Source organism: Hyperolius riggenbachi, chromosome 4 (assembly GCF_040937935.1).
Source record: "Hyperolius riggenbachi isolate aHypRig1 chromosome 4, aHypRig1.pri, whole genome shotgun sequence".
In the NCBI taxonomy this organism is placed as follows: Eukaryota; Metazoa; Chordata; class Amphibia; order Anura; family Hyperoliidae; genus Hyperolius; species Hyperolius riggenbachi.
Genome location: NC_090649.1, coordinates 317,500,214 through 317,524,573, shown reverse-complemented (window position 1 = coordinate 317,524,573; position 24,360 = coordinate 317,500,214). Strand labels below are relative to the sequence as shown.

Below are 24,360 nucleotides of genomic sequence, written 5' to 3'. Positions count from 1 at the left end.
ATGTTGCTGCTAAAAAGAAGCGTGGCGATTCTCTCCACAAGAAGCACTAAAAACATGACAGAGGTTCCAACCTTTAAGGCCTAGTTCATATTGAGTGGGTTCAGAAAAGTATTTAAACGCATGATGAAAAACGCATGCGTTGATGCCTGTTTCATAACGCATTTCAGTGTGTTGTGGTGCACTTTTTTTAAGTGGACCCATGCTTTTACACGCGCTTTAACATGTTTGAACGTTTTGAGCATTTTTGTTCAGCATGTGTTTTGCTTAAGGGTAAACGCATCTCCAAAGCACATTGCTATGCGCTATAAAAAAGCCCAATCATTCACTTGCATTACTGTGCGCTCCACAGAGCAACGCATAGAAGCATGCAACACTACGTTTCTCAAATGGACACTATTGCAGTGCATAGATTAGAATCAATGGAAAAAGCTGTACCTAGCAAAGCGCACAGCACAATGCACTGCGAAAAGTGTACAGCAATGTCCCTAGTGTAAACGAGGCCTCTTTCAAGCGCAGAAAAAAACTTTGGTGTTCACTTTTAATAAAAAATATTAAAACGATAGAAGCAATTTTGTACTTTTTGCTGCAGTAGAGGTGTTTATTGTAACTAAACTGATAATTTCCTTTTTTAGCATACAACTGTACTGCCTTTCATATTAACCGAGATGAGGACTGCTCATCATCAGTACCCCAGCAGGAAGTGTGGCCTTACAATAATCAGCTGCTTTACCGTTTCCTATATATTATGGTAAGACTTACATTTAAAAGCGTGTTGTTAAATAGTTTGCAACCTTCCCCTTGGTCCTATAAGTAGTAATTGTCTCTCTCTTTGATCAAAAGATTCAAATATGCATCTGTGAATAGAACACCTTTTAAACAAGTTAATGTGTGTTAAGCGTTTTCAATATGATTTGCAAATATTATATAACTAAGCACAAAAAGAGAAACTGTAGTTTGTAGCTCTCACCTCCTCTAGATCTGCACTGGTTTCTTCTGAGTGATGTGAGAGGCGAGAGCTCCCTCCTGAGAGGAAAGTGAAGGCACAATGGAGCTGGGGTCCCCTGTAGGACTCAAACACACATGTACACAAATCATGCTACTTCAAACCAATTTCTTTTTAAATCTTTCTATTAGTTAAGACAGACACTAAAGTGTCTGCAAAAGTAATCAGATGCTTGTAAAGATAAGGATTTATTTCAAACAGATTACAGTCTGAGCTTCACAGATGTAAATGAAAGACAGATTTACCATACCCATATCACAAAAATCATGAAAACTGAGTTTTCAAATACACCAAATGTGCCATAAACTGAATACCAGAACCAACTAATTGCTTTGTGACCTCATACTCATAATCTATCTCTGAAGAGAAGACCAAAAAAAATTACAACTCTTTATTTCTGGTTTTATAAAAAAGACTTCCAAGTAACATTTAGAGTATATCTGTTGGTTTGGTTATTGTGATACCAAGAAACCCAGCTCTTATCCTTACAAGATACCCGAGGTGACATGTGACATGATGAGATAGACATGGGTATGTACAGTGCCTAGCACACAAATAACTATGCTGTGTTCCTTTTTTTCTTTCTCTGCCTGAAAGAGTTAAATATCAGATATGTAAGTGGCTGACTCAGACAGGAAGTGACTACAGTGTGACCCTCACTGATAATAAATTCCAACTATAAAACACTTTCCTAGCAAAAAATGGCTTCTGAGAGGAGGAAAGAGATAAAAATAGTCAATAGTTCATAGATTTTAGCTCTGGCATACTTCAGTGAATGTGCCATTGAGCAAAAACAATAAAACAGTTAAAGAGACTCTGAAGGCTCTAAAAAAACATTTTTTTATTTAATAAATATGTTTAATACTTTATCCCTAACTAAACCGCCGCATCCCCGCCGCAGTACGCTATCTAAATCCCCCCAAACTACCCCCTACCTCTACCCTGCAAAATCCACGACTTTCTTGGTCGTGGATTTTGCTGCCCTAAGCGCTTCCGTCTGGAGCAGGGCTATGAGCTGCAGCCCTGCCTCACACGCATCTGTCAGCGGCGGATCTCCACCTCTCCCCCGCCCCTCTCAGCGAAGGAAGACTGAGAGGGGGGGAGAGGCGGAGATCCGCCGCTGACAGACTCTTGTGAGGCAGGGCTGCAGCTCATATCCCTGTCTCACACGAAAGCACTGCCCGGATTGCCCCCCGGGGAATTTGGGGGGATTTAGATAGCGTACTGCGGTGGGGATGCGGCGGTTTAGTTAGGGATAAAGTATTAAACATATTTATGAAATTTATGAGAAGGAAGATAAATACAATTGTTTATTTCATTAGTTTATTTTTGCCTTGGGTGTCCTATAAAGTTCACCTGAGATGGGGGGATTTAAAAAAAAAATATATATACATACCTGGTGCTTCCTCCAGCCCCCTCCAGGCTGATCGGAGCGATCATCGCCGGGAGCGTCCTGCGCCTGTGCTGTACTACTGTGCAAAAGGCTCCTGGAGATGGGAGTGCATGTGGCCGGACTGCGTTTGCAAAGTGGAGGTCTTTCAGGACCAAATTGTGTACGGTCCAGGCGGAGGAGGATGGTGAAGGGAGCGGTCAGCCTGGAGGGGGCTGGAGAAAGCCCCAGGTATGTATACATATTTTTTTAAATTTATGTCTCAGGACCACTTTCTAGGATCCCCTATGAAGAGATGGACTAGTCCAAAACCTGTCGCTCCTGTCAGATTTCTACTACCTACTGTAAGTGACATCAACATAGGAGAAAAGTGATTTATGGCTCATTTTACTCTGGAAAAAAACATACTTCTTATTTGTCTATGTTTGCACATATTTTAAATTCACAATTTTTCGCCATAGTGCCCCTTTAAGTCTTGCAGTGTCAGTCCACTTAAATCAGGGATTTCAGGAAGGGGAAGTGGAGGCAAAATCATACATTTTCATTATTTGATTTCGTAAAATGTGATCAAATGAGTTATCATATAAAGCTTGCGGGAGTTTCTGTGGCCATTCTCATTTAAACACCATACAAGCAGCAGTAAGACTCTGTAAAACAGGACTTGAACAGAGTTGTTTTAGGACAATTACAAAAATGGTAGATCTGACTGCATTGAAAGCTCTGTTGTCCCATTTCTGTTACCAGGGTTACAATTAAATGTCACTCTGAAATACTGCCTTTATTGTTGCTTTATCAACCCAAAACAAATATCCCTTATAAAAGTAAGTGATTGTTCTTGTTCAGTTTTCTGCTTATAAAATATTACAACTATTACATGTTGTCACCATTAGGGGCCTGGAAAAATAATTTTACAGTACGTGTAACTTATTCCAAAGCCCTGGTCTGCCAATGCTGAAAAACATGTTCTTAAAATCCATTAGTGGATATCAAGATCCCAGTACTGGAAACTTTCAATGCTACTAAAATCCGTAGCCATGTCTCCATTAAGAAAATATTCTGCCACTACCACTAATGTCGTTCTGCCAAACAACACAATGTGACCATTACGTATGCTGCAAAATACCACAAAGAAAAATTATACAACACTTACCAACACATATGGAAATATCTGCATAATGGACAATAAATAATTCAACTGTTCATCAAAGGTACCGCTGTATTAAATATTTCATATGCATATGCTATAATTATATAACTGTACTTGTTGTCTGCATGTCTATATTTATGTATGTGTGCGCTGTGTATGGGCATGTGTTTATATAAACATATATAATGAAAGAGAGAGCACAAGAGAGATATGAGAGCTGGACCATGTAAGAGGAACGCCTCTTAGTGGCCTATTTAAAAAATATATAATTTTCCATCTTATACAGTAAAACTCAGCCCTGGTGATACTTATGAGAAAGCTCATCTATTTTGCATTAATATTACAGATATAGTTCATTGCACATTACTACAATGAATTACATCTGCAATATAGTTCATTGCAGCTCATTGCAGGTGAACCATTACAAGACAGACATAAGCATTTAGACTCTTTGGATATATTTGTGGCTACAAATCCTACTTAATTCACTGAGTACAGACAGTCAGTTTCAGGCTCTGTGGGTGTGGTTGGTGCTGCAGTTTGTATTGCATCACCCCGCTGTTCAGACTGTAAGGGGGAAGGCAAAGCCTGAGTGCTTCTGAGAAGATTGCAGCCTGTAATAATACCAGTGTATGGCAGTGGCCAGTGTCTCATGTTCTGACCATGTGCCTTAAAATCAGTTAATTAACTAGCTTCTATACACACTAAAACAAGATTTGTAACTAATCTTAGAAAATATATTAGTGCATGTATTGGACTTTTACAAAAGCCGCTAAAAAGTTTATGAAATTCATATAGACTTAGAAGTCCAAGTCACCTGTAATTAGCTCAGTTAACCAGAATTCACAAGCAAGGAAAACCAATTCTGGTCTTGCAGAGTGCATAAATCTACTGCATAAATCTACTTTTACACCTCTTTATTAAGTAATAAACCTGTTACATTAAATTAAGTCTGCCCTTAAATTGTCTTAATTTGTTTTCAATTAATGTATTTCAACATTAATACAGCGTTTATGGTAAGCATACAGTGCGGGGTATAGTTCTGTTATTTAGCTATGCCTGTTTTAACATTGACCCGCAAGCAATCAGAAACTATACTTATCCAGCATCAGCAGCCAATCCCCGTTGTTGTCCAGGATTGTGGGAGTTATACTGTATGTATAAAATACACACACACACACACACACACACACACACACACACACACACACACACACACACACACACACACACACACACACACACACACACACACACACACACACACACACACACACACACACACACATATATACTGTATCTATGTACTCTTTAATGAGGAAAATAATCACATTGAAGCATCTAAAGGTAAATAGGTTGCAATGGGCTATTTCAGATGCAAATACTGTGTTCATTTAACATCTTCCAGTAGCAGCTAATTGAAATCTACGTTGTTTTTAATTAACCAGTATAGTGGCTCTGAGCGGCAAAGATGGATGAAGATGAATGGGGCCCTAGGCAAGGTTGTAGATTTGGGACCCCCTTTTGGTAAGCTGAAGTGGAGAGAGGACAGAGAAGGTGGCAGATGGACCCCTTGACACCCACTAGGCCCCAGGCACCTGCCTAGGTTGCTTAATGGATCATCCTGCTCTGCTGAGCTCTGATTTTCCACTCACACATTTTTGTAAAGCTGCAGTTTTACTATTTGGTAGCTATATGCAAAGGTAAATAAAGTTCATTTGTGTACACTGCATTGAGACCTTGCACAATCTGTCATTTATTTTCCTACCATCTTAAATTATCCAATTGAAATCTATGCCCTGTTTGAAGCCTCTTATCTCTGGTAGGGCGTAGATTTCAATATCCCCTCCTGGAGTGACTCTGTCATCACTGTAAGCCAATCATAGTGATCACCGGAGAAAACTGAGTAGAAAGCCTCTGGTTCTTTTCATTGTAATGCACTCTTTTAAATATTACACCGGTATCTACAATGTAACTTCAAACTCAACATTTCAAACAGTTCTCTTAGTAGAATTCATATCTTGTCCCTTTCAAATGTTTTATATTTTATATGAATGGGGACCAAAATTATATTCTGCTTTTTAGTTTCAAAAGACTTTTATTAGGCTCAAAAGGCAGGTTTTGAGAAAATATCATACAAACACGAATACCCAACTTGGGTTCCATATATAATAAACCATGCATACATGAATATAACAAGAAAAAAAATTCGAAATCCAACAATAAAAATTGTAGCATAGTGGTTTAAAGCAAAAAAGTTACATGAGCATTGACCTTGCATACAAGTATGACAGAATACCCAAGCAGCTTGGGGTACTCTGGGTATTCTGTAGTACTGGTCCAAGCCAAGCACTGAGGAGGAACAAAAGTCCGAAACAGGCTGTCTGCATATTGGGTTGATGTGGCTCTGTAAAATGTGTAAGCTATGAACTTGATATTCACCGGCGGTTTTTGATGTGTGCCTGGCTACAGAGGCATAAATAGATAATTTGCATATTACGTAGTGATGCATTGTGGGTAACCACATTTGCCCACGTAAAGCTGAATTATCACAAAATCGGCAAATTTGTTAATCGTCATGATTTTCCTGTATAAATCGTTGGTTATTACAATAAAAAAATGTTAGTTAAATATATCATATAGATATTTGAGAAGTGAAATGTAGTTTATTGGATTTACAGAAAGTGTGCAATAATTTTTTAAACTAAATTAGGCAGGTGCATAAATTTGGGTACAACAAAAAATAAATGAAATCAATAATTAGTAGATCTTCCTTTTGAAAATGCTTCCTGTAGGTTCCAATGAGAGTCTGGATTCTGGTTGAAGGTATTTTGGATCATTCCTCTTTACAAAACATCTCTAGTTCATTCAGGTTTCATGGCTTCCGAGCATGTACAGCTCTCTAACTCACACCACAGATTTTCAATTATATTCAGGTCGAAGGACTGAGATGGCCATTCCAGAACATGAAAGCCTTAGTGGATTTTGAGCAGTGTTTAGGGTTGTTGTCTTGTTGAAAGATCCAGCCCCGGCGCAGCTTCAGCTTTGTCACTGATTCCTGGACATTGGTATCCAGAATCTGCTGATACTGAGTGGAATCCACTCAACTTTGACAAGATTCCCAGTCACTGCACTGGCCACACAGCCCCACAGCATGATGGATCCACCACCATATTTTACTGTAGGTAGCAGGTGTTTTATTTGAAATGCTGTGTTTTTTTCCTCCATGCATAACACCCCTTGTTATGCCCAAATAACTCAATTTTCATTTCAGCAGTCCACAGCCCCTTATTCCAAAATGAAGCTGGCTTGTCCAGATGTGCTTTAGCATACCTCAAGCGGCTCTGTTTGTACTGTGGGCGGAGAAAAGGCTTCCTCTGCATCACTCTTGCATACAGCATCTCCTTGTGTAAAGTGCGCCGAATGGTTGAACGATGCACGGTGACTCCATCTACAGCAAGATGATTTTGTTGGACTTTGGTGCTGGTCTGTGGATTGACTCTGACTGTTCTCACCATTCATCACTTGTGTTTATCAGAGATTTTTCTTGGTCTTCCATTTCCTCAATATGTTCCTAACTGTGGAAACAGACAGCTGAAATTTCTGAGAAGACTTTCTGTATCCTTCCCCTAAACCATGATGGTGAACAATCTTTGTCTTTGTCAGTACTGTGCATGCGCGATTAAATCGCGCATGCACAGTACTGTCACACCGGCCACCGTGATGATGCGAGGCGGCCTGCGTGGTGACGACAGACGTGATGTTTCAGGAAGAAGGAGCCCGACATTCTGGCCCAGTGTCGCCGGGAGCCGCCGGGGAGCTATTTCTGGCCAGGCCCTGGGAGAAGAGCCAGATGGACGCCGTGGGACCTCCTGACCTACACTGGGCTGCAGAAAGCCCCAGCTGAGTACCGCTTTCGTTTTTATTTTGAGCTTGGAGTCCCTTTAAACAATACCAATTCCCTGGAAGCACTGCTGATCTATTTGGCTGTAGTAGTGTTTTTTTTTTGAAAAAAGTGTTATTGAGTTTTTAATATATAACAGGAGGTAAATATAAAATGATACATCTGATATGACAAAGCCTGGTACAAAATGAATATACAAAGCGAGATTCATGAGGACATTTAGGATAAACGCAAAGCTTGGGTCATAGCTAAATGTATGCCCTGAGTTTAACTGTGCAGTGGAAGCACATCCTTTCTAGAAGGAAAAGGAGATGGAGCTCCTAGGAGCTTAACAGATCTAGGATCAACTAAATCCTGAGTAATTGAGGGCCTATAGGCCTTCTCTGGCAGTTGAGAGCACATATTTCAAGGGTTATGCTATAGATTGTCCTTGCTTTATACATTCACCATCCTTCCTCCCTTAGATAACTACCCATAGGGGTCTAAACTCCCCCCCCCCTTTCCCTTCCCCCTCTCTTTGCTCTCCCCCAGGTCCCAGGGCATAAATATTGAAGTGCTACATTGACCTTAGATATCTCAGGCTTTCTTTCTTGCAAGGATAAGACATAGTTTTGATGAGGTTTTGGATTCAGGTCTGAGTAAGATTAGAGGTGATTTCCAGGGCCCCAAGTGTTCCCAATAGTTGATTGTAGGCATACCATTCTGAGTACTTGAAAGGTTCCATAAAGTTATTGATGTCTTTCGAAGGGACGATGTGCAGTATGTATGGCTTCCACATCTTGAAAAAGCGCTTTGTGCCTTTAGATATATTTAAGATGGCGTCCAGCCTCTCCAGTTTCATTAGGTAAGAAAGTTCGTTGTGAACGTCCTGTAAGGAGGGGGGAGTTGCATAAATCCATCAGTTGAATATGGACTTTCTTGCTGCCAGTATGATTAAATGCGCAATGTCCGGTACTGAGGTTCTAGGAAGTCCTTGTTGGGACACATTAACATAGTTGAATAATAAAAGTGTTGGTTGTTGTGGTATTGATTTTTTGCAAATAATTTTCAAGAGAGAGTCGACCTCCATCCAGAAAAGCTGGATTGTGGGGCAAGTCCATACGCAGTGGAATAGTCCAGCATTTTTTTCAGAACACTTGGGGCACTGATTTTTATAATGAGCCGGGGGTTTGGCATACTTAATATCAAAAGCATATTTGGCCCTAAACATGAATAATAAGTGTGATTCTCTCCATTTTTCACTGGTCATAATGTTTGATGTCTGATCGTATTATTACCCTCTACTATCTTGGATGCAATTTGCTCATCTTCCATATTGGACACCCAGCTTTTAAAATTCTGTTCTATTCTGGTCTCTGTCTTTAGTTGTGCTAATGCTTCTTGAAGCTCTGAGAGGGATAATTTAGTGCCTCCTGGTTTAAGAAATGAATCAAAAGGCGTACGTTTAGCTATATGGGACACATTGTGTAGGTGTGATTTAGTGTATGACCTAACCTGTGCATACATAAAATGGTGATGACTTGGGAGCTGATGTTCGCATTGTAGTTCTCTGAAAGTGTACCACTTATGCTCTTCGAGATTTAGAAAAGTTTCCAGCTTCACTAGGCCCTTGTCTCCCAGATACTATAGGTTTCATGCATCATACCTGGTGTAAAACCCGGATGTCCCCACAGAGGCATATATTTCGAGACTGACCAGGGGAGACCAAAGAGCTTGTGGATTTCTTTCCCTGCAGTGATTGTGTCACGTAGTAGTTGGCTATGCTTGATTCTGGTTGGTAAAGTTGACCAAGGGGAATGAAGAAGGCCTCTAAGGTGCCAAGGTTCTGCCATGGCGCTCTCTAGCTTATAGTTTGAAAAAGAGCTAGTCTCCGACACCCAATCTCGGACGTGTCTTGTTAAGCAAGCCAAGTTGTACCTTCTAATGTCTGGGAGGTTTAAGACACCTGAATCTTTGGGAAGCTGTAATCTATTAATTTTTATTCTTACTTTTTTGCCTGCCCATAAAAAGGATGAAAATGCTTTATTTAATTTGCTTAAATTCTTGTGTTTGAAGAGTAGCGGAAGGACCTGCATTGGGTAAAGCAGTTTGCCAAAGCTTATCATTTTGTTTTCAAAGGTTTTATTGAAATTTTAAAGTTTTAAACAATTCAAACAGTGCATAACATATCAGCACAGAGGGAATAAAAGGAATATCTTGAACAGGTATGCTCATCATGTAAACATTACATAACAGGGGGGAAGGGAGTAATGATCAGTAGTACAACTAGATAGTCATTTGTATCATTAAAATATAAACACTACTATCAGGAAACTTCAAAGAGCCCTCAGAGGACATAGTCCAGCTATCTGGAGCTTGCTAAAGAGAATCAAAGGGATGGGGAGGGCCCAGGTAAGTAGCGGGCCATGCAAGTACAATCCTGGGTGCCTGTCGTTCAGCGATCGACAAGCAGGACAGGAAAGGTTATATCAATTAGCTTCATCTGGGGGTCATCTGTGTAAGAAGAGGGGGAGAGAAAGCAAAGAAAATGAAAGAGGAAGAGAGAAGGAAGAGAAGACAAGGGGAAAGGTCCACCTCACAGCCTTGTGATGAAAGAAGATTCCAGACTTGGATGTTCTAGACGGATCCAGGGATCCCAAATTCTCTCAAACTTCTTGTGGGTATCTCTAAGGATACTGGTTAGCTTCTCGCTGACCATGATTGAGTTAATTCTGGATTTTACTTCGGTAATGGAGACCGAGGGCTTTTTCCAATTTCGCGCAATTGTCATGGTAGCTGCAGAGAGTACTACTGAGGCTAGTTTATTTTGCGTTGAAGTAAGGGATCCTATTTTCCCATGTAATAAAGCTTGCCAAGGATCTCTAGCTATAGGCTGACGAAAGAGGGAGGAAAGTAACTTGTATACCTGGCACCAGAAACGTGTGAGTCGTGGACAGGTCCACCAAGTGTGTAACATGTCACCAGGTACTCTACAGCCTCGGAAGCAATATGGGTTTGCAGATGGAAATACTTTGGCTATGCGTGCAGGGACTAGATACCAACGGGTCATAATCTTATAGGCGGCTTCAACTATATGTAGGTTACAGGAGCAGCTGGAGACTCTGCTCCAGATATCCAGCCAGTCCTCTCTATCTTTAGGGCTGTTAAGGTCGGCTTCCCACCTGGAGGTGTAAAGATGTCTTATATGTGGAGATGGGCGGGTTAAAAGGCCATATATTGTAGAGATTAATCCTTTGGTGTTAGGGCGATGGAGACAGATATTTTCGTAGGGCGTTACAGTGTATGGGGGTTCTTTGTCCTGAATAAGTGATTTAACCCAATGTCTTATTTGTAGGTGCCCAGGAAAGAATACCCCTGGATGTAAGGAAGTTTGTGACGTTAGAGAGGCCTTTCGAGCTCCACCATGAGAATGCTGCTGGGTCGTTACAGCCTGGTGGGAACAGGGGATTATTGACCATTGGAAGCAATGGTAAGAATGGAGACTGAAGGTTCGCTGAATAGCGAATAGAGTCCCACACCTGGAGGCAATGGGTCATGGGAGGGCTAAGTGAAGGGGGTCTTGCTTTCGGGGGGAGCCATAAGAGGGTACTAGGGAGCAAAGGAGCACTGTTCGGTATTTCTAGGAAGACCCAGAGGGGGGTATCTTGTGTTTGGAGCAGTCGAGTAAGATGGGCTATAGTTGCTGCCCGATAATATGACGTGATCTGTGGAACCCCTAGACCTCCGTCGAATTTGTGAGCAAAAAGAGTTGTTTTACGAACTCTAGGGCATTTGCGACCCCATATAAATCCCATAATTCTGTTCTGGAATATGCGTAAATAGTGGCTGGGGACTTGGACTGGGAGAGTACGGAAGTAATAAAGAGGCTTGGGCAGAAAAGACATTTTAATGGCATTAATCTTTGCTAACCATGATAGGGGGGAATGAGACCATCTATCTGTCAGACCTGACAGTGACTTTAATAACGGGGGGTAATTAGCCGCAAAAAGGGAGGCGTAGTTAGGGGTGAGAGTAACTCCCAAATAGGGTAGGGATTGGACCCATTGAAAGGGGCAGGATTCCTTCAATCGGTTAAGATCTGGGGCGGAAAGGGAAATACCCAGGGCCTTCGATTTTTCAACGTTGATTTGTAAACCAGATATTCGGGCAAAGCGGGCAAAGGCTAAAAGGGCATTTGGGATTGAGATGTGGGGCTGTGTTAAAAAGAGTAAGGTGTCGTCTGCAAACATAAGAAGTTTGTGGGATAGGCCAGCGCAGTCTATACCTTTAATGTCGGTATTATTTCGTAGATAACATGCAAAAGGTTCCAAAGCTAAAATGAAAAGCAAGGGAGAAAGTGGACAGCCTTGCCTCGTGCCCCGTTTGATAGCGAAAGTCTGGGAACTATGACCAGAAAATCTTACAGAGGCCGTGGGGCTAGTGTACATCCCTTGGATCCAATTCAGGAAGCATGAGTCCAGGCCCCATTTATTGAGGGCAAGTTTCAGGTAGGACCAGGAAAGGGTGTCGAAGGCTTTAAATATATCTAAAGATAGGGCTACCCCTGGGATTCTGCGTGAGTGGAGATAATCGGTTAAAAGGATGGCCCTCCTGGTGCTATCTTCCGCCTGCCTACCTGGAACAAATCCAACTTGGTCCCGATGGATAAGGGCTGGGAGAACTTTGTTTAATCTCAAAGCTAATATTTTACCTAATAGTTTAAAGTCTGCGTTGATAAGGGATATGGGGCGAAATTGATGGACATTTGATCAATGCAGCTCTTCCCGCTAGTCCCAAAGGAATGTTGGCCAGCCTTCTAATTGAGTTGTCACCTTGTTGATCACTGGGGTTATATTATCTGAATATAATTGGAAGGGATTTTTATTTATTTTGAGGCCTAAGTATGTGATGTAACTATGAGCTATCTTTACTCCCAAAGTGTGCGCCTGAGAAGTATCTGCTTTGTGAGAAAGGAAGAGAAGCTCGCTCCTGATTCCCTACCCACTTTTTCTATTATACTTAGTACAGTAGAGACTTGCTGATGGGGATCGTCTAAAAATAGAAGTATATCATCTGCAAATAGTGCAGAGGAAACTGTCTGATTGCCTATTGCTATCCCCCCGACATTTTTATCTAGTAATCTAGCTAGTGGTTCTAAGGCAATGTTGAAGAGCAGAGGTGACAACGGGCATCCCTGCCTTGTGCCTCGGCACAAGGGGAATGGTTTGGAAAGAAATCCCGGAGTGGCAATTCTAGCTCTTGGGTTTGCATAGAGAAGATGGTAAAATTTCATAAAAGAATCACTGAAGCCCATTTTGACTAGGACTTGTTCAAGCCAGTTCCACTGTACTGCGTCAAAGGCCTTTTCAGCGTCTAATGTAAGTATGGCCGCATTTTTGTTTGTGATAGGATACGCTTTGACGTGCTCTAGAACTGCCAAAAGGCGTCTGACATTTGTCACCGCTGCTCTTCCCCTCATAAACCCCACCTGGTTGAAATGAATTAGGGATGGAATTACCTGCGATAATCTATCCGCCATTAGTTTAGTGAGGATCTTCAGATCCTGGTTAATAAGCGAGATTGGGCGATAGGAGTCTGGCTAAAGAGGATCTTTTCCTTTTTTCCCAATTAGCTTAATGTATGTTTCGTTTGCAGAATCGGGGAAATTTTTACCTGTTAGAATTTGATTATAAATCTTAGCTAGCGTCGGGGCTATATCTTGCTTAAGGATTTTAAAGAACTCTGCGGTTAAGCCATCGAGTCCTGGAGCTTTGCCATTATGGAGGCTTGTTATCATTGCCCGCACTTCCACTACTGTTACTGGGGCATTTAGAAGATCTATAGAGTAGTAGAGGAAAAACACAAACAAGTCCAGGAGCCCAATCTAGTGCAATATCGTTAGTTGGTATGGGTATATTCGAAAGGCAATTGAGTATATACTCACAAAGGTGGGTTGCAGCAAGGCAACCACTCGTGTTCGCAGGTGGAGAAATACCATCCCCACTCGGCCTTTTGTTTCCAAGACGGTCGCTGCTCCCAGGAAAAACGATTTAATTGTCGAGAGACTCGACTAAATCACCCTCGATATAGAGTATATACGAGGGGAAAGAACAACTGTGCTTATAGTGGGTAGGAGGCGCCCGGTCTGGGTAACATCATAATAGAGAATTGTATAGTGCTATATCTAAATAACAAATTGAACCAAACGGTGACTGGTCCAGTCACTCTAAGGTATGGAAAATTGAGATCGTCCTATCTTATACTGTAGGTGTTTGGTTGAATATAAAAACAGTGGATATTTACGATTGAATTCGGTTTTTATTGGTGTACTTTGACAACGCGTTTCTCGACTTGCTGCCGCTTCCTCAGGTCAATACAAGTGCCTTTAAGAACAAATGGCAACTCTCAGATACCGTAACAACAAATTAAGACAAAGAATTCTTTTAAAAAGCAAGAACAAAAATAATAAAATAAAACATTTTCCTATATAACATACATTTCCGATATAGTATGAGCTATATAAAACATCAAAACATGCAAGTATAAATATGAATCGGGTAGTTCGCTTATGCAATTACATATGCCCGTAGTGGAATAGGACTAGGACTAATTGCGTTGAGATCTGTGGTTTATGATATACAGAATTCTGAGTATCGTTTATGGAAACAGGGATTGTGTGTGTGATTATGGTACCTTGTATATGGGAATAGGTTCATCTGTCACGTTTATGTGGGCTAAAGGTGGTGTGAGGGGATGAATAGGTTCATCTGTCACGTATATGTGGGCTAATGGTGGTAAGAGGTACTAACTTGTAAAAAGGGTGGGGAAGGAGAAACAGGGATTGTGTGTGTGATTATGGTACCTTGTATATGGGAATAGGTTCATCTGTCACGTTTATGTGGGCTAAAGGTGGTGTGAGGGGATGAATAGGTTCATCTGTCACGTATATGTGGGCTAATGGTGGTGTGAGGTACTAACTTGTAAAAAGGGTGGGGAAGGAGAAACAGGGATTGTGTGTGTGATTATGGTACCTTGTATATGGGAATAGGTTCATCTGTCACGTTTATGTGGGCTAAAGGTGGTGTGAGGGGATGAATAGGTTCATCTGTCACGTATATGTGGGCTAATGGTGGTAAGAGGTACTAACTTGTAAAAAGGGTGGGGAAGGAGAATACTATCAATAACTGTCCTGATGAGCACTATATAATAGGTCCAAGCAAACAGCGTGCGATTGCAGCGTTTGTGTAATGGCGGATAGTGAGCTTGTGACTGCCGTTTCCACGATCCCTTTCAGGTCAGGAGCAATCTGCGTGGCTACTTCTTTAGCTATCTTGCGGTAGTCTGTCGCTGTTAGGTGTACCCGAGGCCTCTCTTCGTATTCATCGGGATCTGTCTCCCAGCCTCTAGCTTCAGGATCTTGCTGCAAGGCCCTTGTCAGTCTTTTCTCTGGCGGTGCCATTTTGTTTTGAGGTCCTTCAGGACGAAGGCTTTTCTGCGCCGTGCCGGTAACTTATTTGTCCATTAATTGCTGGTAATGCGTTCTGTGTGCTATGGGCCACCCTCCTGGATAATCGGTGGGTGTGTGATTGCAGTGGTTAGCCGCGGTTTAGGAGAAGCTGCACGGAGCTCTTATACTTCTCAGCCTTCCATGCCAGCGCCGGAACCGGAAGTCTCTGCAGTTGTGTCTGAATCACACCAGAAACAAGCATGCAGCTAATCTAGTCAGATTTGACAAAAATGTCAAACACTTGTTTTGCTGCATGCTTGTTCAGGGTCCATGGTTAAAAGTATTAGAGGCAGAGGATCAGCAGGACAACTAGGCAACTGGTATTGCTTAAAAGGAAATAAATATGGCAGCCTCCTTATCCCTCTTACTGAAGATGTCCTTTAAGCTTTATCTTAATTTATTGCTAACCACATCCATAAAACAAAACAAGCTGCTTGGCCAGGAGCTGAGCAGCATATCTGTACAACACTACTTCCAAACAATCTCTAAAGATCCTGTCATGTAACTGCAATTGAAATCGTGTACAAGACTTTACTAACTGAAATAGATGCACTTTTGTTGCAAGTGTAAAACTTAAAAAAAGCTAAGGCCAGCTGAAAAGTAATAAATAACATTTATAGCAAGTGATGATTAAGGAGTTCCCCATTCCTAGATTTAATAACCGTTGTCTTAGTTTAGTTGCTGAGATCGGAGGCCATCTTGATGACATAGATGCCCAGATAAGTGCTTTTTACAGCTGATAAACTCAGAGAGATTTATAATCAAAAAGAGATTGTGTTTGCCTGAGTTCCCCACTTTGTGGTTTTTAAAGGAACATATACAAGAAAGCTATTCTAGGGCTTTCAAGGATTATGATCTGTACATGTTCTCTAGTGCCACAGGGCCGTTCCTGGCCATTTTGGTGCCCAAGGCAAGATAGCTTAAAGCACCAAACTTCTGAATAGGAAGTTTGTAGCCTACATCAATTGGCTTTGCCGACAACAATGATGAATTGATAGGTTACATATACAAATATTGTTTCTCAAAGCAAGTCTACAAAGGATAACATTATTACCAGGCCAGATACACCTCAATGGCTCAGACTCACTCAACACACATAACAAATTCTTCCTATAATGAGGTCAGAGTGGAACTCCAGTCACCGGAAAGAAAAAAGACAGAGAAACAAACCAGGTGTGTAAAAAAAGGGGAAAAATCCACAGTGATACTTCTTACAAACACGGGTTATTATTAGGCAAACACTGTTTTGAACATGTGTAGAAGACCATCTCCACTGAGATGGAAAGCCTTCTTCCATACTTGGGTCGCACTCCAATAGAAAAGGTCCACTGGAACCACTGGATATTGGTTGCGGGGATAACCCCTAAGAGGGGCTAGACTATACAGGGTGGAAGGAGGCACCCCTGTGTGAGTGTCAAACTACCAATTTTTGAGTTAATAAGGAACAGTGTTATCTCAATATGGAGGTTTAAGAGTAGTTTATTGGACACCAAAAACAAACAATACGTTTATCGGGTTTCACCTGCTTCTTCAGGTTAATAATACAGTGTCTTTAATCTCTGTCACACAGGCACTCCTTAAAAATGGTAAAAAATAAAAAAATAAAAAAATCTAGCATCTGTATGAGTTTCAGAAATGTGACCCTGCATTTAAAGGGGCACTACAGCGAAACACTGTAAAATTTAAAATATGTGCAAACATATACAAATAAGAAGTACATTTTTTCCAGAGTAAAATGAGCCATACATTTCTTTTCTCCTATGTTGCTGTCACTTACAGTAAGTAATAGAAATCTGACAGAAGTGACAGGTTTTGGACTAGTCCATCTCTTCATAGGGGATTTTCAGCAAGGCTTTTATTCTTTATAAAGATATTCCCTAAAAAGGATTTAAACAAAGATGCTGGCCAGCTTCCCTGCTTCCTACACAGTTTTTTGGCAGTTGGACAGAGCAACTGCCATTCACTAAGTGCTTTTGAAAATAAATACATCCCTGAGAATACCCTATAAAGAGATGGACTAGTCCAAAACCTGTCACTTCTGTCAGATTTGTACTACCTACTGTAAGTGACAGCAACATAGGAGAAAAGTAATTTATGGCTCATTTTACTGTGGAAAAAAATGTACTTCTTATCTGTATATGTTTGCACATATTTTAAATTTTACAGTTTTTCGCTGTAGTGCCCCTTTAAGTTGCCCCTGGTTGCACTTTAATTGTTGTGTTGCCAATGCTTTGTTCCCGCAAAGTGGTTATATTTATGTTGCTGACAGCTTTATGTGCGCCATGGCAACCGAATACTGACAAGCCAAAAAATGTACTAGAAGCTCCAAGCAGACATACCGCCAACTCGTTTCTCAAACCTTGTATAACTTCCTGTTGCTCCCTTTTAATCTTGATTTAGGTACTGAGATCATTGACTACAGTGAGTCATATAAATTATGCTCCAGTGTGGTAGATATAACTTAAAATGTGCTCAGTGGCTGCCAGCATAATGCTTCATTCTCCATCCTCATTATTCAATAATTCTTTTAAGACAACATTTTGGCTTCCCTCCTCTAAATTCATAAGCTGGTTAGGGATTCCAAATTGGCTGAAATTTAACAAATCTTAAATTGCAGAAATGTTACACTTGTTTCTGCTTTTACTATTTATATTTAATGGTTTTGAAGAAAGCTCTTGTTTATCCTTTGTGTAGAAATCTGCCTCAGTTACATATAACTACAAACCTGTATAAATGTGCCATATGACAGCAATATCAACAATCTTGGTTTTGTTTTCCCAAGATAAGAGTCAATGGCAAGGACAACGGAGCCCCCTCTGGTGATGGATATCAAATGGGCTTAAAGGGACTCCGAGCAGTGCAGAAACTATGGAAAGATGCATATCATTTTAAAGCTCTCTTTTTCCTCTTTCCAATGATATATAAACCGCCACCCTACGCCTTTTAGTTTTTGCTATTTTCGTGATCGAAATTGCCGCGGCCGCGATTTCGATCGCGAAAATAGAGAAAACTAAAGCCTCATCTACACCCGTAGATGAGGCTCCGATCCAGCGGCTCGATCAGCCGCCGGATCGCCTCTTCCGCGTACCCGCCGTGTCCCCGCTCGCCGCGCGTGCGCTGGATTCGATACCCGCTCGTCCCCGCGCCGCTTATCTTCCTCTCGATTCCCTGCCATTGTCCCCTTGCGAGGAACGAGCAGGGAATCGGCAGTAGCAAGATCCGACCTGTCGGATCTTATTAATCGAGCCGCATCAGCGGCTCGATTGATAAGTAACATCGGAGCCTCATCTACGCATGTAGATGAGGCTTAAAAGGCGTAGGGCGACGATTTATGTGTCGTCAGAAAGAGGAGAAAGAGAGCTTTAAAATGATATCCATCTTTCCATAGTTACGTTGTATTACTCAGGGCGACTTTTTCAGCAGCTCCATTCTCCATCCATTTTATATATCATTGGAAAGAGGAGAAAGAGAGCTTCAAAATGATATGCATCTTTCCATAGTTTCTGCACTGCTCGGAGTCCCTTTGAATATGGCCAGAAGTAATATCAAACAATACACACAGTTCTTGTTGCCACAGTCTAGGCAAGCACTATTAAGACTGTCAGGATTGTGTGTTGAAACTCCAGTTCAGCCTCCAAGTCAACAGTTCAATGCATAACGTTTAGCACCTGTACATTTGATACAGAATATGTTTAATTTTCTGTCTGGTAACATCCAGTAACTTCTTACTGCTTCTTAATAGGTTCTTAGTTGTGGTTAACCCCCCCTTCACACACAGCAGACCAGCTGTCACAGCCAGGGCCTGTTCTAGTTACTATGGGGTCAGCCCAAAGTTAACCTGGGGTCCCTCCTGACAGACCTGACCCTCGGCAATAGGCGCCCCTTTGTTGCCAAGTTCCCCCACCAGCCCCCAGGGCCCCCATGCCAGCTTCTGCCCCTCCAGGTCTTCCCTTAACGTTATTGTGCTCCCAGTGCCCCCTGCAAACTTTTCAGCAATGTAGCAGCCCACCTGTCCCCACTGCTGCATTTTCCCATTCCTCCATGCTACATGCATTAAAGGAACTCAAACCATGTGTTCTAAAATGACAATGTACAAATAATGCCTAAGTAGCTGTGTAAACATTTTCCTACTATTCATGTCAAATATCAGAGGCAAAAGCTGTAATTCATTGTGTGTAGATTTTAGCTACGTTTGGAATGTCTCATTTGCAGAGGTATGAATCTGTAAAAATCTCTGCAACCTGAATTGCGAAGAACAGTGTAATATTGAAGCAGATTACCTGACAGGCTTTTGTTTTCATATATCAGGTTTCACACACACACAATTACAGATGTTTATGTTGCACATAAGATACTTGTCCTCTGCTCTCTGTGAGAGAAAGCTCTGCCTGTCTCTGAGCTCTCTGCACTCATAGAGTTAACGATGCACTGTGAAGGGAATCTCTCCTCCCCTCATGGCTGAGTCTGCCGTCAGAATTTCAGCAGACTGCCGTCAGAAAAGTGTGAAGTTGTGTGAGTTGCTAAACTGCCAAAAACTTTATTAGGGGCCCACAATAAAGTTGGGAGGAGACCAAAAATCATTTGTACCCCAAAATCACGGTCTTCCCTAAAGGCCCTACTTTCTCTAAATGCCCCTGGTAAAAGTATTATCTATATGTCAAAATATTTCTCTTTGTTTCCATTCTACCACCATCCTTACAGTTTTTTGTTTTTACAATCTCCTAAAACTCTTATAATTGTATCCTTTAGCTTAGTTTATCTTCTCCATGATACAATTGTTTTTGGCTCGAGCAAAGAAAATGAATAGAAATGAATAATGTAAAGTCGCAGTGCTGGAATGTTTTTTTATGTGCACTTAGTAGTACAGTGTTAAACAAAGCATGCAAAAACACATATTTGCAGAGCAAAAAAAGCAAACCACCTCTTCCACCAGTTTGTAGATCCTTAGTGACTGGCAAGTGCTTGCTTATAACCAGAGAGATTAGGTAGGAGGGAGCAGGCTGTCCAAGAATGCTAAGGAGTGTGTATATACAGTGGTTTGCAAAAGTATTCGGCTCCCTTGAAGTTTTCCACATTTTGTCATATTACTGCCACAGACAAGAATCAATTTTATTGGAATTCCACATGAAAGACCAATACAAAGTGGTGTACACGTGAGAAGTGGAACGAAAATCCAAAGAACACACCAGACAGGTCAGGGATACATTTATTGAGAAATGTAAAGCAGGCTTAGGCTACAAAAAGATTTACAAAGCCTTGAACATCCCACGGAGCACTGTTCAAGGGATCATTCAGAAATGGAAGGAGTATGGCACAACTGTAAACCTACCAAGACAAGGCCGTCCACCTAAACTCACAGGCGAGAGCGCTGATCATAAATGCAGTTAAGAGGCCCATGGTGACTCTGGACGACCTGCAGAGATCTATAGCTCAGGTGGGGGAATCTGTCCATAGGACAACTATTAGTCGTGCACTGCACAAAGTTGGCCTTTATGGAAGAGTGGCAAGAAGAAAGCCATTGTTAACAGAAAAGCATAAGAAGTCCCGTTTGCCGTTTGCCACAAGCCATGTGGGGGACACAACAAACATGTGGAAGAAGGTGCTCTGGTCAGATGAGACCAAAATTGAACTTTTTGGCCAAAATGCAAAACGCTATGTGTGGCAGAAAACTAACACAGCACATCACTCTGAACACACCATCCCCACTATCAAATATGGTGGTGGCAGCATCATGCTCTGGGGATGCTTCTCTTCAGCAGGGACAGGGAAGCTGGTGAAAGTTGATTGGGAAGATGGATGGAGCCAAATACAGGGCAATCTTGGAAGAAAACCTCTTGGAGTCTGCAAAAGACTTGAGACTGGGGCGGAGGTTCACCTTCCAGCAGGACAACGACCCTAAACATAAAGCCAGGGCAACAATGGAATGGTTTAAAACAAAACACATCCATGTGTTAGAATGGCTCAATCAAAGTCCAGATCTAAATCCAATCGAGAATCTGTGGCAAGATCTGAAAACTGCTGTTTACAAACGCTGTCCATCTAATCTGACTGAGCTGGAGCTGTTTTGCAAAGAAGAATGGGCAAGGATTTCAGTCTCTAGATGTGCAAAGCTGGTAGAGACATACCGTAAAAGACTGGCATCCACTGGCGTAACAATAGGGGAAGCAGCCCCTGCTCATGGTCGTTTGGGGGGGGGGCAGGAGGGGTTGCAGCATGAGGGGAGAGCTTGGTAGCACGTCGGTGGGGCTCTCCCCTCTGTGCTCCTCTCCTGCCTCTATGTAAGCGTCAGCAGCAGCGGTGGCAGCTATAATTACCTCCATCCACCACGGAGGTTTCCAGTCTGCAAAGAGCTTCACATTACTTCCTGTTAAAACAGGAAGTAATGTGAAAGTAATGTGAAGCCCTTGCAGATCGGCGACCTCAGGTGGTGGATGGAGGTAATTATAGCTGCTGCCGCCACTGCTGCTGACACTAACATAGAGGCTGGGGGGGAGCGCAGAGGAAAGAGCCTGAGGTGAGGGTGGGGAGGGGACCGTCCCCCCATCCCCACCGACGTACTACCAAGCTCTCCCCTCATGCTGCAACCCTTCCTGTCCCCCCCAAAACGGCCATGAGCAGGCCCCAGGGTGGGGGGGGGGCGATCAAATTCTTGCAGGAGGGCCCGGGGTCTTCTAGTTACGCCCCTGCTGGCATCTGTAATTGCAGCAAAAGGTGGTTCTATAAAGTATTGACTCAGGGGGCTGAATAATTACGCACACCCCACTGTGCAGTTATTTATTTGTAAAAAAATGTTTGAAATCATGTATGATTTTCGTTCCACTTCTCACGTGTACACTACTTTGTATTGGTCTTTCACGTGAAATTCCAATAAAATTGATTCATGTTTGTGGCAGTAATGTGACAAAATGTGGAAAACCTCAAGGGGGCCGAATACTTTTGCAAGCCACTGTGTATATATATATATATATATATATATATATATATATATATATATATATATATATATACTGTCCCTTGACCTGGAATATAATCGGCCACTTCTATGTGTCCATTCTCCTGTGATGTACTGATTGATATATCTGCAATAGATTTGGAGGAACTGTGTTGTTCCGTGCTGCTCATCCATACATATCTGTTGTATTAATCAGTTCAGTGTACAGGATGTGGAGACATGGCATGCACAGTAATAATGCTCACTGTGCCCTTGTATGATCTGCTTGCATCAGCTGGACTGTGCATGTGTCACATCTGGCCTGAGCTGACTTGCCATTAAATAAATATTACTTTTCTTCCATGGCTACTGCAGAGCGTGCTTGCCGAATCTCTGGGTTTGCTACAGAGTAATGGATTAGCACATAAACATTCTCCAGATTCCCAGTATTTGTTAGTTTTCAGAGTCTCTTTCAATGTACTTTAGGTCACAAAAACATTTCCACTATTTCACATAATAAAGATATGCTGGATCTTCAACAAGTAAGTCCTTTGTTTCTCCTGTGCTTTGTTTCAGGGTGTGCTGGGTTCATCATGTGACCGGCATATGGGTGTACCCTCTTCTGGAATACATCAGTCCTGCAGCCAAAATCTTCTTCTTCTTCCTAGTCACTCTTATCATTAATGCTTACTATATTCTTGGAGAAAAGCTAAACAGCTATATATGGGATTTGGAGCTATGTAAGTAAAACAAGTTTCTTTTGCCAGTATGTCTTATAGTGTCCATGCACGGTAAAAATAATTTCGATCAGAGAAATTTGATCAATTATTCAGTTTGGTCAAAAATTCTTTTCGAGGTACCATACACAAATGTACGATTTTTCCGAATATCTGGGAAAATGATTGCATTGAACGATTGAAGAAAAATTTGGCTTTCTTATAAAACCTACCATACACTATACAATTTCTCAAACATGTCTGATCAGATTTTTATTGAAAAAAAACTGTATAATCAATTTCTTTTTTGATCAAGAAAAAATGAACCTTTTCAATGTTCACTCTATTTGATTGTTTTGGTCGAATAAACAGGAAAATGGTATGTTTTAATTGTACCGTGTATGAGCACCATTCGTATAATTTCCAAAGGGTGGGTCAACTGTTACCTGATATTTCCTCCATGTATTCTTATTTATCACACTGATGTTATTCTGAATACACTGCATGATATTGTACTAGGTAACTGTCCAGGAACCTCATTAGGGATCACCTAGCCACAATAACTTCAGGTGGAGGCTGGATATCATAGATCGTCAATGAGAGGCTAATCATTCCAACTTCCATGCAAATCGTATGCAAATTGTATGCAGCTTTGAAATGGGCAATCTACAGGAAGTCCAGTTGGTTAGTCCAATTCCAAGTTGTATATCATTTTCTTGAATAATTTTCATGAAATTAGCATGCAAGCTGGATTTATTACCCATTTCTAGTGGCCAGAGATAGGTACATGTCTCTCCAGTGACAGGTAGGGTTAAATGTATCAGTCCGTAAAGCAGGTATATCAACCTCAGGTCCAACAAGGGCTCTCAGTGGCAGTTTGGCTTGTAAATGTGCACCTCACTACAGCAGTTTATCAACTGAGCTTTGTTAGTTACGTTTTATCTAGACCCCTTACACATTGGCATTGGTAACCTGCGTTGTGTTACTCTTTCTCACCGCAAGGTTCCCGCGAGTGTAATGAAAGTCAATGGAGCCGTGCAGAATGAATGCAGTGCGATGTGCATGGAAGCATCTGGTCTGACAGAAAGGCTGCAGCGTGTTATTTCATGAACCGCACTTACCGCACGGATCATGCAGTAATGCAAGTCAATGGGCAACGCAGGCAGTGTGCACAATGGGAGCGCAACGTGCATGAGCGGAGCAACGGGAATCTCAATGACGTACTTTCTGCCCAGCAGGGAGTAAGTCACTAGCCAGGGGGCAGGCATATGCAAATGACCCTGAGGCCCCACCGTGGCGCAAGGTCATATGGAGTCTCATATCTGCTCACACTGCATCACACAAATATTATGTAAAGCCAGCCTTAATCAAAACTTTGTCAGACAATTTTCTAGTTAAAGGCAGCCATGATATAAGAATTAAGCAGCTATGTACCCTACATATTAGAAGCAAACAGCTATGTACCACCATATATCAGGACTAGGTGTCTATGTACCCCCAGATATCAGAATTCCCCCGATATAAGAATCAAGCTGTTATGTACCCCAGATATCAGAATTAAAGAGAACCCAAGGTGGGTTTGAAGAATATTATCTGCATACAGAGGCTGGATCTGCCTATACAGCCCAGCCTCTGTTGCTATCACAAACCCCCCTAAGGTCCCCCTGCACTCTGCAATCCCTCATAAATCACAGCCACGCTGCTGACAAACAGCTTGTCAGAGCTGGCTGTGTTTATCTCTATAGTGTCAGTCTGCTGCTCTCCCCGCCTCCTGCAGAACTCC

The 24,360-nt window shown here is 41.8% G+C and overlaps 1 protein-coding gene across 2 annotated transcripts in view; it reads left to right on the top strand.

Moving 5' to 3' along the window:
• Window positions 1-24,360, top strand: part of AIG1 (androgen induced 1) — a 294,614-nt gene that overhangs the window by 264,292 nt on the left and 5,962 nt on the right. The window contains exons 4-5 of one of the 2 annotated variants that reach the window (XM_068279509.1): window positions 633-748; window positions 22,438-22,601. In XM_068279509.1, the coding sequence (XP_068135610.1) occupies window positions 633-748; window positions 22,438-22,601 (280 nt within the window). Of the gene's footprint in view, window positions 1-632; window positions 749-22,437; window positions 22,602-24,360 lie in introns of those variants that run through there. The other variant, XR_011031186.1, reaches the window with a different exon arrangement.